This window comes from Silene latifolia, chromosome Y, assembly GCF_048544455.1.
Source record: "Silene latifolia isolate original U9 population chromosome Y, ASM4854445v1, whole genome shotgun sequence".
In the NCBI taxonomy this organism is placed as follows: Eukaryota; Viridiplantae; Streptophyta; class Magnoliopsida; order Caryophyllales; family Caryophyllaceae; genus Silene; species Silene latifolia.
Genome location: NC_133538.1, coordinates 198,668,592 through 198,680,872, shown reverse-complemented (window position 1 = coordinate 198,680,872; position 12,281 = coordinate 198,668,592). Strand labels below are relative to the sequence as shown.

Genomic DNA, 12,281 nt, shown 5'->3' with positions numbered 1-12,281 from the left:
CCCATTCTGATGATCCAACGACCAAGAATACTTTTCGACTAAACTCTATAATACTCGACTCTCATTATCATAATCTCCATTATGATGTCAAGTATATCAGTTTAATCAACGATTTATCATCATATTAACACCTTAATAAGATAATAAGAAAATGCCATCTAATTATTGATCTCCATTAATAATTACACTGTATGAAATTCGTTCAAAAACGTTTCATAATGATTGCTCTGGGGCATAGTTCCAACAGTTAAGTTAAAGGAGTAGCATTGATAATTTGATCGCAAAAGGTTTCTCTTTATAATCTGCAGAAAAATCTGATTCAGCCATTTACAAATCATCATCAAGAATATAGTAAGAATTTACATTAGGCTGTGATGAAAACATCAGTAGTTAGAGCTACTATGCCTTAGAAAAATACAACATATATGTGTGTGTGTGTGTGTGTGTAAAATCAGGATCTCGTGCGAACTATTTTACGGTGCGAACTGTACGAACTCGTATATAAGGCTCAGATTTAACTCAGCCCAATAATTAAAATCAAGCCCAAACCTACACAAGCCCTAATAGCTCAACCTGTCACTCTCCCATCTCCAACTTTACTTCCAGTAACACTTTAGAGCGGCCTGTCCTTCGCGAAAAAGATGCTCCGACACCGGCGCCGCCATCAATGCACGACGCAACTACCTAACGCTGCTATTTCTCCGACGCCGATCATTCCTTTGCCTAAATACCTTGTCTTTCCACTTCCCCAAACACCAGTCCTCCGGCCACCACTTCCTTTCTCAGACGACTCACATCATTCTACTCCCGCCGTCAAATTCCGTCTTTCATGCGCGTCTCCTTCTCTGGCGAGTTACTTATTTTATACAATATTTTTGAAATTATTCTTCATTTATTTAGATCTATGATTTATATTTTAAAAAAAATATGAAAAGGGTGTAAATCTCGGTGGTCACTGTGCTTGTTGAGGTGCGTCAATCTGGTCATGGTGGCTCGATGGTGTGAAACTGAGGGTGAATGTGGCTGTTCGTGATTGTGTAGTGGTGCGCGATGGTTTGAATGATAGAAATTGATGTATGGAGGTACGACTGTACGAGTAGTACAGCGACAACGTCTCATTTCTAAGTATGTCTAGGTACATTTATTGTGGTTGTGTGGTGGCGGAAGGCTTGCGCTGGTTATGGTGGTGGTAAGATAGCGGTGGTGATAGTAGTGGTAAGATGGCGGTGGTTTTGGTGGTGATGATAGCAGCAGTGGTGGGTGGTGGTGGCGGTAGTGCTAATGGTGGTGGTTGTAGTGGTTGCGAAGGTGGTGGTGAAGGTTATTATTGGTGGGTACATCTAATATAAGTCTAGATACATTTACCAGTAAGGCTAGATACATTTATTGATAAATGTATCTAGCCTTATTGGTAAATGTATCTAGTGTACTTACAGATGATAAATGTATCTAGCCTTACGGTAAATGTATCTAGTGTACTTACAGATGTATCTAGCTAGTTCGTATGGTTCGGACCGTAATTCAGTTCACACGGGATCTCTCCCCTATATATATATATAGCTTCATATTGCATACATCTTCTTAAACTTCTCACCATGTAGCTCCGAATCTGACATGGCAGAAACCGAATAAGACCGTGATTTGCTATCTAACGACGATTTCCTGAGGCTCTTTAGGTTTCTAGCCTCCATTCGATGTTGAATAACCCAGTAACACATTGTACCCAAAGTAGTAACCATGATTGTAGTTCCAATGATGGTCACCCCAATAGCTAGCCATTTCTCCTTGGCTCCTACTGCAATAAAAGATAATGCCAAAAACGACACCGATACAAGAACACATGCTAGCCACATTAGCTTGTTTATGATCGCCATCATTTGCTTCTTTGCCTTGCTCTCTATTACTACCACCGAGGTTTGGACTACGACGACAACAAGAGAAATAAAAAGGGCAATTGAGTCAAATTTAAAAACAAAAAAGATAAAAAATGCGGGTGTTGGAGCAATATTTGCTTCTCCAACGGAACTACCAGGTGGAATATTATTAGGGTCATCAATATATTGACCAGGAACAGTGAAGATGGATGCAAAAGCAATGGTTGCTATAAGAACGACAACGACAGTTGTGGAGTTGATTGCGTTATTGAGTCCCTCGGCATGCATCTTGTTGAGCCGTTTTGCAATGCCTTATACCCGTTTTCTGGTTTGTTTGGTGTGTTCTAGCTGGTAATCAACTTCACGTTTTATGTCGCTCACAGTCTGCTTAAGCTTGCGATTAGTACTGGTAACTTGGGGTTTGATGACTTTGGCACTTTGAACTCCATGTTCACGAAGGATTGTTGCAATGTTTGGATGATTCATTTTCTCTGCTGTGTCAAGGGCAGTTTCACCGGCCCTGTTCACCGCGGTTGTGTCTGTTCCTTTTTCTGCTAATAATCTCATGACAATCTGCAGGCAATATATCGGATTCAGATTCCATATGACTAACAATCTCAACACAACAACTACATACGCATATACTAAGTCAGTCAACAACAGTACAGCACCCCAGGACAGTTCCAGTAATGATCTATCGAAGTATTCAAAGATTCACAGGACAAAGCTGATAAGACCAATACGACATATAAATAAAAGGTCCAGAAGGGGATCAATATATAGCAAAATTCCGGGAAATTTGGGATTGTCTAGGTGTCTACACATCTCCTTCAATTAAAAAGTTCAGATTTTTGTGTTCATACTCTATGAAAGGCTAAACTTGCGACTATTCAACACTTCATTCTCGTTCACCAATATACCCACCCCATACAGACCGCAAATCATCAAAATTACCCTCACAAATAATTGAAATGCAAGGTATTAGAAGAATTTTGACAGAAAATGAAACTAACTGGACCCCTGCCTTTTCTTGAAGCTATATGCAATGTTGTATTGCTTTTAGTATCAACCATATTGATCATAGAAGGATCTGACTTAATAAGCTCCTCCACCACCTCAAGATTCTGACCCTTGACTGCCATGTGAAGTGCGTTCTGGCCCTTCTTGTCTGTTCTTGTAGTGATTCCAGGCTCTTTCTCCAAGAGCGCTTTCACCACAGCCACATTGCCCATTCCTTGCAGCAGCGTGCAAGGCCGTTTTACCATTACTTCGACCAATGGTAGCCACTCCACTTCCCGACTCCAAGAGGAAATTCACCACCTCGGTGTGCCCTTGAGTCGCATATGTCTGCAATGCTATGGTGTTGGATGTGTTGTACGTCATTGAGAGATCAGGGTGTACGTCCATCAGAACTTTCAATGTTTCTGTCATATCATTAACAAAACAATGTCAGGTTCAACCACGAGTACATCAGGAAATCACAAATCAAAATTTTTGTTAGAGGTAAGGTGGATGTTTCTAATGGAGCCAAAGACTCGTTATTCTTTGATTCTCGAATATTGAGGAGTAATGCAAAATGACTCACTAAACTAGCTCCACTTTTTTTTTTATTATTCTCAACGTAATTTTACAAGCAGCTTTTCTGTGTTACGGTGTATGTTTTTAGCTGAGCACATTTCATTCCTTTTACCACCCTCCCATTGGTCGGTCAAACATGTCCCCACCCATCCAAGTGGGTTTGAGACCAAACCACAAGCGCAACCTATACTAGTTTCGGAATTAACATTTGTACAAGCAATCTAATCTACAAATAGATAAAAGAACATATCCAAATCCCCTTGCTTTGCGGCAATGTGGAATGCATCATAACCATTCTTAGCCTTGATACTAGCAGCAATAGGATCATAATAATTGATCATCTCCCTAATAACATCAACCTGCCCATATTCCGAAGAAGAATAGACTGCAGTTTCCCCTGTCTGATTTTGCTTTACAAGCAATTTCTTCAATTCTTCCTCATCATCATTATTCAATATATGCATCACCTCATCCAAGTTTCCAGCTCTTGCTGCAGCATGAAGTTTAGTGTCATCTCTCTTTCCTGTCAATTGCTTTGTTATCTTCTTCTGCGGCGCATTCGGCTGCCCTTAGTTTTCCATTTTTATCTAAAATTTTGTTCCTCACCTCACATAAAACATACACTAATCTTTCACAAATCCATATTCTTTCCTAAATTTCAAGTCTTTGTAATTGAAACCCTCAGAAAATCATCTGATGCAGCGAAATTCAACAAAAATAAAATTACCAACTTGGTTGTTTTATAACATTGCACATACCATAGTACATAAAACATGAAATTCTTAAATTATTACCAATATGTTAAAAAAAATATAATTAAATCATAAGATGACAAAAGATGAAAGAAATATGTGATGGGTCACAATAAAAAGAACGAAAAAAAGAGATAACCTAAAGATTAAGGAAAAGCTACTTTTACTCTCAACCATTAAAAATCAGAATAGCCAAATAATTTAAGAGTTAGACATTCTAGATTAATGCATAAAGAGCTTTTTTGCATAAGATTTGAAAGGGCCTTCTGAAACTGTTGTTTTTATATTACAAGAAATATAAAAGATAAACAAATGATTTGAACAGACGTAATATATAAATTATGCACATGTAAGCAATAAAAAACAATAAGGATGCATAATAAGAAGAATGTAATAAAAAAATGTATGTAAGGATGAAAGACAATATAAGCAATAAAAAGAAGGATTCTTTAATGAAAAGCTAAGTTAGATTTGCAATCAGAAAATGGGAGGGAAACAGTGAAAGAGAATAAGGTGGTAAAGGCAAAAACAATCTACTGTTGAATGTCTGGTTGATAATGGTAATGCCTCACAAATCACAATGACAATTCCCTCCACACGGTCCGGATTCTCTCCATTACTTGAAAAGAAATAGACCTCCATTATTTTTTATAATTATTTCATAAAAGTAATATTTTAATGAATGGAGAGAGAAAGTATATTAGAATATGAGTATATTAAAGAGGAAATGGAGAGAAAGTAATGGAGAGGATCCAAATTGCTCCACCTCGCGCTATATTCCCCACCTCCAATTTGCATTATTTGCAATTTCCGAGATAGATATCGTAAGAAATTTTTTAACCAACATTTTATTTCTTAACCATTAAACTAAGACAAATAAATTAAGCTACAACTCTACAAGTGCATGGCAAATTATGTTGTTCCGGGTGTAATTCCAGAGCAGTTATTTGTTACCACCCGTGCTTGTAGAATGACGTCTTTGATTGAATCCTCCTCGCGGTCTCCTGAAACGATGAACAAACTGAGGGCTCGGCTTTGGACCGAGCGAACTCACTCTGACGCTCAAGTCAGTGAACTTAAAGAGAGAAGTTGTTACTTGGCGAAGTATATATTGTAGAGAGATAAGGAAGATATTACCAGATGAATAGTGATTCTTAGGTTAAATTGTGGATCCTCTCCTCAATGAGGGTTGAGGAGTATTTATAGACTTTCACCTTTTGTCACGTAGTGGCCAAGTGGCTAGCAGGTGGAAAGACTGATGTACCCTCGGCCGAGGGACCCATGGCAGGCCGGCGGGCCCTGATGATTCGCCGCCGAGGGGTCTTGGATATGAGTTCGCGGATATGTGCCCCGGCTGGCTAGTTGTCCTAGCCGAGGCACAAGAGACAGGCCGACAGGCTGCGTCGGTTAGGCTGTCTAAGTCGTTGACTTGCTGCGGATATCTTTGACATTGCTCAATGTGTTGACTCGGTCAGCGGGTGCAAAATATGCCCCATCATATGTTATACGGAGTATTTTAGTTTCAGCTTCTTCCTTATACTTATGTCCTATGTTGTTTCGTAAATCGTTAATAATATTATGTGATTCGACTTATATAATTGAGAGTATGGACTATAATTTATACTACACCCAATCTGATACACATCGTGATTGAATTTATAATTTGATTGACAAAATTATACTAGTTCACATTATTGCATAGTATTTACAACAAATCCCTGACATTTATGACGCTTTTTTGGCCATTTTATGACGTATAAAAGCGTCGGTAATTTTTTTATCGATGCTTTTCTGAAGCGTCAATTTTTTGGCCGTCACTATTTATTGACGTTTTTTTGTGTCAAGCTTCTTGACGTTTTTGGGCGTTAAAAGATGAATTTCAACACTTTTGAACATCAATTTTTCTTGAGTGTATTTAATACAAAAATGTTCAATTTTGACGCTTTTGTGCATCAACAAGTTTATTACCGACACTTTTGTGTGTCCTCAAATATTCTCATTTACAGACGCCCAATCTTTTAGAGGGTAGGTTTACGTCAATTTGTGTTTGGAGTTCATTTTTTCCTTTTGCCTCCCCAAAAAATTTTGAGAATGAACAATACTTTTAAAAGTAATTAAATCGCATCACATAGAAAACACTATCACCATCATTATTAATGCTGAAATTTTGCATTCAAAATACAATTGTAGAAATTACAAGTATAATTAGTGTTCAGTCTAAAATACTAGATCCCAAAGGGGCTTTGCAAATTAAATGAGATACAAGTCGACATAAGAAGTTCATCTAGTCCATCTTTCCGTCGGATCCGAAGTTTCCCTCATCTCATGGCTGATATACTAATGTGTTCGCCAACCTATTAAAGGTAGAAAAAAGAATTAATATTAACTATTCCTTATCGTCGCAAAACTTGGTGAATCAAAGAAGTTGATAAATGAGAAGTTAAAAAAAGTAGAAAAATAAATAGAACAAGAAGCTAGTATACTTGTTTATTACTTGAAGCAGTGGGCACGAGAAGAAAAAAATGAAGCAATGTGTAAAAAAATTCGTAGTTATCGGTAGTCTGTACCTACCTCTTAGTGTGCAGCAGGTAAGCCATACAAACTATCTCCATGAATAATGGATACGTTCAAGACATCTTTAACACACCTGTCAATAAGAATCTCGGATCATCAAAGAGTAAAATCACAAAATTGAAATTACGATTTCCAGACCACCCTATTAATCTCTGAAATGTCAATTTAAGGACTTCAAAACTATCCAACAACAACAATTAATACAACAAAAATCCCCAAATTTGGAGATTTGTAGTAGTGTTACTCCAAACTGAAAATTACTAAGAGTAGTCATCAACAAGGAAGCTTTCAAACAGGTTAAAAATAGCCTATTACTCAAGACTTTCAATGATTTATTTGCATGTCAAAATTTCAAGTGACCAATGACTCTTTCTAGGGTGTCAAATCTGTAAATACACTGAAAACATATCAACATAATACCTTTGTGGCATCAAGAACATCACCCAGACATGGATACCACTCTTAGAATAGTTTTAACTTAGTCAAGTTCATTCTCTAACATGTACATTACAAATCATATAGTATTGACTTCTTTCATATGGAAAAAGTTGCACGCATTCAAGCTTACCAACTAATGCTCTACTAATTTCAGTTTCATGTAGCTAATTGAACAATTTAAAATGTGGAAGGAAAATAATCATTGAAAACATCACAGACCACACTAGCAAAATATACCATCAAACAAGCTATCTATACTTTTGATTGTTTTAAGGATACAAATTACTCCCTTCGTCCCAATCATTTGTTTACCTTTCATTAACATATCCCCGACAAAGAATAGAAAAGGTAAACAAATGAATGAGACGGAGGGAGTAGTAACATAAACCAAATATATCAAGGCCTAGTCTTTTGGATAAATATCTTACAACTAATCTCGCTCGAATTTCTTCTTAGGCAAATGAACCAACTGACATTTCGTACCTATTAATTCATTCCAATTTTTTGGGGTTTCGACTCCCATACGAATAAATATATAACCTTGATACTGTGTTAAGGGACTTATAGCCGAACATTTGCACAAAAAACAAGGTCTTTTGTAGTATACATTTTCACAGTAACATGAACCATGACATCTTAAATGTCAAATGAGAATAAGAAAGGGAGAACACATTAGTAAGTAACTATGTATATGCGGGGGAACAATGTTAGCTCAATTAAGCAATGTTGTATTATAGAGAGAACAGTGAAATATTTGAGCATGAGATGAACTTAGGAAATAATAGACTCTTTAATATATTTATCATAAAATACCACCTTAATAGAATAATATCAATGTATCATCTTCAGACTTGATTGGAAGAAAATCACTATCTCAATAAACAACAGAGCAAGGTTAAACCATTTACAAATGTCAAAATCATACACACTTTTAGCAAAATAAAATTAGAACAAGCTTATTTTACAGGGTGAAATAATTGATCTTCACATCACAAACACCCAAAAAATAGAAACCTGACTAAGAAAAAGCTTACCAACTGATGCCGATGATTGACGAAATTGGCAACTCTGAAGAGGTTCAAACACTCATCCAATGCATTTCCTGAAAATTCGATTAAAGTTGAAATCAAGAGCAAATTAAGCTTGAAAATAATGAAAACAAAAAATGGTAAAGTGAAAGTCACCGAAAGCCAGATTTGATGCCTAAAAACCATCAATTTAGCAAACCACTGAATCACGCCAAAGACAATGATTGAGAAACAAATAAATCGTAACTATAATTTTTCAGTTATGTAACTACCCCTAAATCAAACAAACACTAGCTAGTTTATAAAATTAACAATTTTCAACTGTAAAAAAACAAGATAAAATCGATTAATTTGGTTGATTTAAAACTTTTCACATGTATGTATATAAAGAGAGAAAAATTGATAGAAATTGAACATAAATTAAGTTAAATAAGGAGTAAGGAACACCTACCTTAGAAAGAGATTTGATGAGTTCTATAGACAGTAAATTGGTGGTGCTCAAGAATGAGAATAAGAAAGAAAAAGGCGAGGCGGCGAACTTTTAGGGTTTTGTGTTGTTTTTTTTTTTATTTCAAATCCATACCCTTATAAAAGTTTGAACTTCACACCTACTGTAGCTAAGAATAGTTACCCTCATAAAAGTTTGAACTTCACCTACTGTAGCTATGAATAGTTACTACCAAATCCTAGCCCTTCATTCCTAATTCATCTTATCTCTCCATTCCCCCTTACCTTTCTTCTGCACCACTCATTCACCTTTCTTCTACACCACTCACTCATCAGCTAACTCATCGTCTTTCTCATCATCTGGGTCATCAGCTAACTCATCGTCTCTCTCATCGGCTCACTCACCGTCTTACTCATCAGCTCACTCACTGTCTCACTGCTGATCTTATCTCCACAGCAACGGATCTTCTAGATTAGGGTTTTGAGTTCACAGTCTATTATGTTGTTGATAAGGGCCTTCTCTTCATTCTCTAAAGCTTCAGGGCTCACTATGAATACTACAAAATCTGAAGTGTACTATAATGGTGTTACTTCAGAACTGAAGAATGACATCCAACAAGCTACTGGCTTTGTGGAAGGATCCTTGCCTTTCAGGTACTTGGGAGTCCCTATACAGGCTGGCAGACTGACCAAGCTGGAATGCAATGCCCTGGTGGAGAGAATGGTGAATAGAATCAGAAGCATTGGTGCCAGAAAACTATCCTATGCAGGCAGGGTAGTTCTTATAAACTCGGTGCTTAATACTCTTCATTCCTACTGGGCAGGCATGTTCATCATCCCCAAAGGGGTTATCAGAAGGATTGAGGGCATTTGTAGGAACTACTTATGGGATGGGAGCTCTGACTACCACCGTGTCCCATTAGTAGCGTGGGATAAAGTCACATTACCAAGAGATGAAGGTGGCCTAGGCATAAAGAAGGCAGAATTGTATAACATTGCTGCTGTGGGCAAACTGGTAGCTTGGGTCTATAATAAAGCTGATAAGTTGTGGATTAAGTGGATAAACCAGGTGTACCTTAAGCAACAGGACTGGCACACCTACACTCCTGCTGCTGGTGTGACTTGGTCCTGGAAAAGTATATGCAAAGTTAAGGAAAAAATGAAGAATGGATATCAACATAATACCTGGGCTGCTAATATGAAGGGGTATTCTATCAGAGAAGGTTATGAATGGCTAAGGACCAAGCAGCCTAAGAAAGAGTGGGTTCACCTAGTCTGGAATAAATGGAACTTCCCTAAGCATGAGCTGATTTCATGGCTTGTGATGAACCAAGGTCTCAATGTCAAAGCCAAACTGTTTCAGTTTGGCTGCTGTCCTGACAACAGATGTTGCGTCTGTGATCAGGCTCCTGAAACAATAGAGCATCTGTTTTTTGAATGCTTATATAGCAGACAGGTGCTGAGTCTAGTGGAACAATGGTTTGCAATATTGGTATTCATTTATCCATATATCATCCTCTCATATATCATCCTCTTTTTGCTGGAAAAAAAATGTATATTAGGGTTTCGAATTGTGAAATTCTACAATATTGGTATTCATTTCTTCATATATCATCCTCCCTTTGCTGGAAAATATGCAAACTCCGTTTTCAAAAAATAGTGTTTCGATCCCGATTTCAACTGCAATTTAATTTCTGATATTTTGTCTACAAAGGATTTTGATTTCGATCTCGATTGCAATTGAATTTCTGTATTTTTTCTGAGGCTTAAAGCTTCAATGATTTTTCATTATTGGTAGGGTGTCACAGTGATTGCTTGTTTAATAATTAGTTTTTTAGGTACTCACGAATTTTGTCTTGGTGGTTTATTCAGATCGCCGTGTTTTTCTCTTCCGTTATGATTCTTCTCCTGGTAATTTCCCTTTTTAATAGTGTTTTTTGTTGATTTAGGTGATGATTTGTTTAGTGTGTTCGATTAATCGCTGTTTTAGTTTAATTGAATGCGCATGATTAGTTCTTTTAGGAATCATGAGTGAGTAATTCATAGTTATTGAGATTTCGCCGCCATTGTTGATCGCGGTGTGCTTGTTGCATTAAGCTATGATATTGTTGGTTGATTATGGTGATTCTGAATGCAGCTAATCCACATTCTAATAATACGTCTGAAATTATGAGCTAATTATAGCAAATGCAAATTCTTGTAGTAATTTGGAGGTTACTCTTTAGTTCTAGGTCATGTCATTAAGGTGTTGATTTGATTATCGTAGAAATTGAGATAAAATTACTTTGATCGTGGTATATGGGTGAGGTTTGGAATGATTTTGTTTAGTGTGTTTGATTAATCGCGGATTTATCTGTATAGTGTGTCTGATTAATCGCCAAATTTTGTTTAGTGTGTTGGATTGTGATGGTGGATATGAGTGCAATCAATTGTGGTCCTAATTATTGTGCTGAGTTGTGAGTTGATTCTTGTGTGATTAACTACTCACTTTACCTTCTTCACTTGCTGCTCACTCACTGCCTCCCTCATTCTCTCACCCTAATTTCATTCCGTCTTCTCCTCTTTAACAGGACATACTTCTTCTCTTTACTTCAATTATGCAAATCACTCGAAAATTCTATATTAGGTATATTAGGGTTTGGATTTGGTGACTCTCCATTTCTGGTATTAAAATCTTCTTCTCATTGTCCATTTATTGGGAAAACTTCTTCCCCTTTCTTTAAATTAGGGTTTTGATTTCAATTTTGATTGCAACTGCATTTTCGTTATTTCCTTACCCTTTAAAAGAATGATTTGGTTCTCCGTCGGCCTTCCACTTATTAACCTGTTTGTTTACTAAATTTTGCAGCTTTTTATAGCAATTGAAACCAATGATTCAACCTAAATGGTTCCTTTTCAGCTCCAATTCGACAAGCCAGCGCCTTCTCAGGTATCCCCTTACCATATTCCTTATCCGTTACTTTGTGAGACAGTCTCATCCTATATCGATTTTATCATCAACAATTTTGTAGTTTTCTTAGTTTTGATTTTCTAATTTTGTTTTAATCTATCTTAGGTTGATTCTTAGGTGAATCCCCTTGTTGTTTACTGTGTTGTCCTTCAAATTCAGTGTTTGCTGGATGAATTGCTTTAAGCGCTTTTGAAAGGTTAGTTAACACTTAATTGGCAGGTTGTTCATTACTAAATTTGTTGATTTGTTTAATTTACGCTTTTTTCCCCTAAGAAATCTTGTTGCTTTCGGTGTTAGTTCTATTTGCTTGGGGTTTCTGAGTCTACAAAAGTGAATTTAATGAGCCTCTTAAATCTCCTAAGCTCCTAAGAGGTGAGCGATTTATCAGGCTATTTATTGTTGTTTTAAAGTACTTTAGCTGTTGGCTATGCTTATTTAGGGTTGAAGGGTCGATTTAGCTGTACTCCTCGAGAGACCATAGTGGGTTGTTGGTATATTTGTGTTTTGGTTAATGTTGTCTTTCTTATAACGACTATTTACTGTTGTTTTCCAGGTCTATCGATATTATCTGCTAAGCCTTGAGTTGTCGGTATTATACTGGGACTGAGGCCGCTGCTGCACTCTCGTCATATCTTTTAAA

At 36.9% G+C, this 12,281-nt stretch overlaps 1 protein-coding gene and 1 pseudogene across 1 annotated transcript; one reads left to right on the top strand and one right to left on the bottom strand.

Moving 5' to 3' along the window:
- Window positions 1-1,562: 1,562 nt before the first annotated feature.
- On the bottom strand, window positions 1,563-4,228 carry LOC141627037 (ankyrin repeat-containing protein At5g02620-like; annotated as a pseudogene).
- A 5,013-nt stretch (window positions 4,229-9,241) lies between these two features.
- Window positions 9,242-11,824, top strand: LOC141629792 (uncharacterized). Its single transcript, XM_074442737.1, has 3 exons — window positions 9,242-10,183; window positions 11,591-11,620; window positions 11,759-11,824. The coding sequence occupies exons 1-3, from the start codon at window positions 9,242-9,244 to the stop codon at window positions 11,822-11,824; spliced, it is 1,038 nt and encodes a 345-aa protein (XP_074298838.1).
- Window positions 11,825-12,281: the final 457 nt, after the last annotated feature.

What these genes read in the sequence shown, in the direction of transcription:
- LOC141629792 (XM_074442737.1), top strand. Translation starts at nt 9,242, where the DNA reads ATGAATACTACAAAATCTGAAGTGTACTATAATGGTGTTACTTCAGAA. An exon ending in AACAATGGTTTGCAATATTG is followed by an intron (nt 10,184 to 11,590) that starts GTATTCATTTAT and finishes GTTCCTTTTCAG; the next exon opens with CTCCAATTCGACAAGCCAGC. An exon ending in ACAAGCCAGCGCCTTCTCAG is followed by an intron (nt 11,621 to 11,758) that starts GTATCCCCTTAC and finishes GTTGATTCTTAG; the next exon opens with GTGAATCCCCTTGTTGTTTA.